The sequence below is a fragment of the Elephantulus edwardii genome, unplaced genomic scaffold (genome assembly GCF_000299155.1).
Source record: "Elephantulus edwardii isolate Elephantulus edwardi_28Jun2011 unplaced genomic scaffold, EleEdw1.0 scaffold00007, whole genome shotgun sequence".
In the NCBI taxonomy this organism is placed as follows: Eukaryota; Metazoa; Chordata; class Mammalia; order Macroscelidea; family Macroscelididae; genus Elephantulus; species Elephantulus edwardii.
Genome location: NW_006399757.1, coordinates 19,223,461 through 19,226,950, shown reverse-complemented (window position 1 = coordinate 19,226,950; position 3,490 = coordinate 19,223,461). Strand labels below are relative to the sequence as shown.

The 3,490-nt window shown below is 37.7% G+C and overlaps 1 protein-coding gene across 1 annotated transcript in view; it reads right to left on the bottom strand.

The window, feature by feature from the left end:
• Positions 1 to 403: 403 nt before the first annotated feature.
• LOC102855820 (histone deacetylase 9-like) overlaps positions 404 to 3,490 on the bottom strand; it is a 297,314-nt gene continuing 294,227 nt past the window's right edge. The window contains exons 9-10 of the mRNA XM_006880382.1: positions 1,280 to 1,427; positions 404 to 488 (exon numbers count right to left, since the gene is read on the bottom strand). Of these exons, the coding sequence (XP_006880444.1) occupies positions 404 to 488; positions 1,280 to 1,427 (233 nt within the window). The remainder of the gene's footprint in view (positions 489 to 1,279; positions 1,428 to 3,490) is intronic.

Sequence of the window (3,490 nt, the reverse complement as noted above, 5' to 3'; positions counted from 1 at the left end):
GAACTTGGTTTAGTTTTTAGCTGGTAACAGCAGGGGTTTTGCTCATATCATCAAAGATGTAAAACAAGTTTTCCCTTAAGCTCCAGATGCTCATGAGAAGATGCCTTCCAATACAGTCCTCTAGTCTAATGTAGTCCTCTAGTAGTAATCTGTGTTCCAAGTCATCATGGGGGGGAGGGGAAGCCTAAAAATGAAACCTTTTATTCAACGTATCTCCATCTCTTGACCAAAACAAGATGTTAAATCCATTACATGCTGAGGATCCAGTAAAAGCAAGAAAACTAGAACTGTTCACATTTTGCATTCTTGGGAATACTGCCAACCTATGCAGTAGTAGCAAGATCTGTGTAATTAATGGTCATATTATTGACAGAGGGAGTCTGATTTCCTTCTCGGAAGGATTTTAAGAGTGCAAGTTAGCTGGAGCTTTAGCAAAAGCCTCACCTGATTCATTTTCAAGTTGAGGGACTGTAATTTCAAAATCAGACCTAGAAAGAGCAATGTTAATGAACATTTGTGTTGGTCAGCCAGCTTTAAAGAAATAATCAGTTGTGGCATTTTCTATAGGATAGAATGAAGAACACGAAAATCCACAAATGAAAAACTATTTCTTACAAAGAGAATAAACAAAGCTAATTGTACTTTAACTCCTCCCTCCTCTCTAGAAAGACCCATTACAAATTAATCCATCTTAAAATAAATTAAGCCAAATTAGATTCAGGTCCACTGGGCTCTTTAGAAATGTTCTGCTTCCTTTAGAGGAAACTTCACTCTTCTTTCATTTTTTTGGACCTCAATGATCTTCATTCATATGACATTTCCATGTATTTTGGTAATTCAGCTGATTAGCAATATCTTCAGTGTCTGCTAACATTTGTTATTATTTTTTTTCCAATCAGTAATCTCAAAATGATGAGAGAAGGAAAAAGAACATCTGGAAAAACAGAACTAGAGAAAGAAGTTAATCCTTCAAACAGCTCTTCCTATAATGGTCTGGACTAAATCGTTCAGCAAAAAGTTCTTTTCCTCCCCTCACCATCAACTCATCCTTTCTATTTCTCTGTAGCCACATTCTTTAGTCCTGCATTTCTGATAAAGGATGAAACAAATGCTTTTTTGGGAGTGAACATTCACTGTGGCATCTGTGGCTTTGGGGAAGACAGGTGGTGGAAGTGGAGGAGACAAGCAAAACGAAGGGAAGCCAGCTGGGAGGTTCATAAACGCTACCGGTGAACCTGGATGCTACTACCTTGAATGACTGCCCAGGTTGGATCCTTACCTGCTCTCTTCCTGAGCAAAGGGCTGTTCCACATCCACTGACAGGGAGGCCAGAGCAGAAACAGTTTCTGTCTCCTCTTGCAGTTGAGTCCCAGGCAAAGCACAGTCCCTTGGCACGGTCGGCATCCTTACCAACTTCCAGTACTTGCCTAGGGAAAAAAGTGCATCATAATTTATGAGAATCATAGCTAGAACAGTAGTCATGAGAATACTCCTATAGGACCAACTCAGTGCCATTAAGCTAAAAGTCACCATTTATACACAGTTATAATTTAGTATTTTAACTGTTATGGTTAAGATATTTTCCCTTGATCTGAGCATGCCAAGTGGTGGAGTTCTCATATTCCAAAGCCTCAGTCACACCCTTGCTCAGAAGGTAATAATTTGAGTAATAATTCATCATCTAATGAACTCACTATCAGATTCATGACTGTCTCTGCAACTAAGTAAGCAAACTCTGGGCATCGTGCCCTCTGGGAAATGCTCAGGCGACTAGGAGGTTGAAGTACATCTCATGGAGAAAAGGAATGAAACAGTGAAGCTAAAAACTGCTGCTTGAGAAAGTAACTTTTTTAAAAAAGAAGAAGAAGCTGTAGTAGTGGAGAGAAAGTAAAACCTAGGAATGCCAGCATGAATCAAGTGGCAACTTTGCCAGAACAATCAGGTTTGTTAGTCCTGGATGTTCTTTCTTCTTCAACCTCAGGGTGTGTGCTAGAACAATAATTGATTTAAAACTTCAATATATGCGCTGGCTGTTGTTGGAACCCTTTCACAGGTCAAAAGGGTGTTTTTTTCTTTTGAGGCAAGAAGAGAGAATGAGAGGAAAGCGGGAGGTCATTACATGAGGACACGTCGGTGGAATAAATAAGAAAGGGCAGAGTTACTCTTTCTTGCAGCTTGTAAGTTATTTTGTGCCCAGTGTTGAGTAACCTGATAACAAAAGCAGGGCAATCTCCCTAACTGTTACCATTATTCACCAGGTGAGAACCATCTCTGCACGTACTTGACATGCAAATTGGCATATTTTAAAGAAAAGGAAAAAAAAAACCCAAACCAACCAAAAAGTCTCACTAAAGCAGAAAAGTTAAATAAATAAACAGTGAATTGTGAAAAAAGATAATTGGGTTCGGACCGAGATTTTCAACCAATTATCCTTTGTCCCTATCAAGGCTCTCCACATTTTATTTGTACCTTTAATTTCAGGCAGATGAACTGAATTGCCTCGTAAGGGATTGGGTTTTTTTTTAACTTCCATTTTAATATTTTCTGATTAGCTTTTATCTTAATGTTTCACATAAGAGTGAAAGTCATATGAGACGAGACCACTCCCTATGCCAACCATGCCTTTTAACATCTAATCAGATAAAAGTTTGAGAATCTGAAAACTTACTGAGCCAAATAATAGTAATTTTAGTGGGTAAAATAAAAAAAAAAACAACCCTACAAACTTTTTTGAGAGTTATATAGCTATGCCAGATGTCAAAGATACAAAGATGTTTTCCTGACACGAAGATATTTATTCAGAGTTGAGTTGGGTGGGTTTGTAGTCCACAAACAAGTATAATTTCATGTGTAAAAGATTCACTTGATCTCTTAGATGATGTAAGTAGACTTACTCAAACCTAGGCATAGTGATATTAAGGCACAGGAAGACATATCGAAAAAGAAACCTATCAAAAGTTTCAGCACCACAACTACCAAAAGTAGTTGCCCTACAGTTGATTCTGATTGATGGTGATCCTAAATGTGTCAGAGAGGAGCTGTACTCCATTTCCCTTTTTATTTAGTCTTCTTTACTCTCCTCTCATTAATTACCATTAATACAACTAATGACATCCTTTGGCAATTTCTACACTTTGTTGGATCTTTTCTTTATTTGGAATGGGAGCAAATATGGACCTCTTCCAGTCCATTTACCAGGTAACTATCTTCTGAATTTCTTAGATTGAGCTTGAAAACACTTCAGCTGGTCTTTCATTAATTCATGGAGACTTACCTTTAAACAATTCCTTCATTGCAGCTAGACCTGCTTCCTTCATTACCTTTGGTTCTAGATGTTATGCTTCTCCCAGAAATGGTTGATTGTTGACCATTTATTTTTGGTTCAGTGACTGTATATTTCTCTTATCTTTTTTTTTTTAATTTAGGTTGTCTATTTTTCATTTCAATGAACATCTACAGAGATTTTGGGATTCCATTCATTCATTGTTGC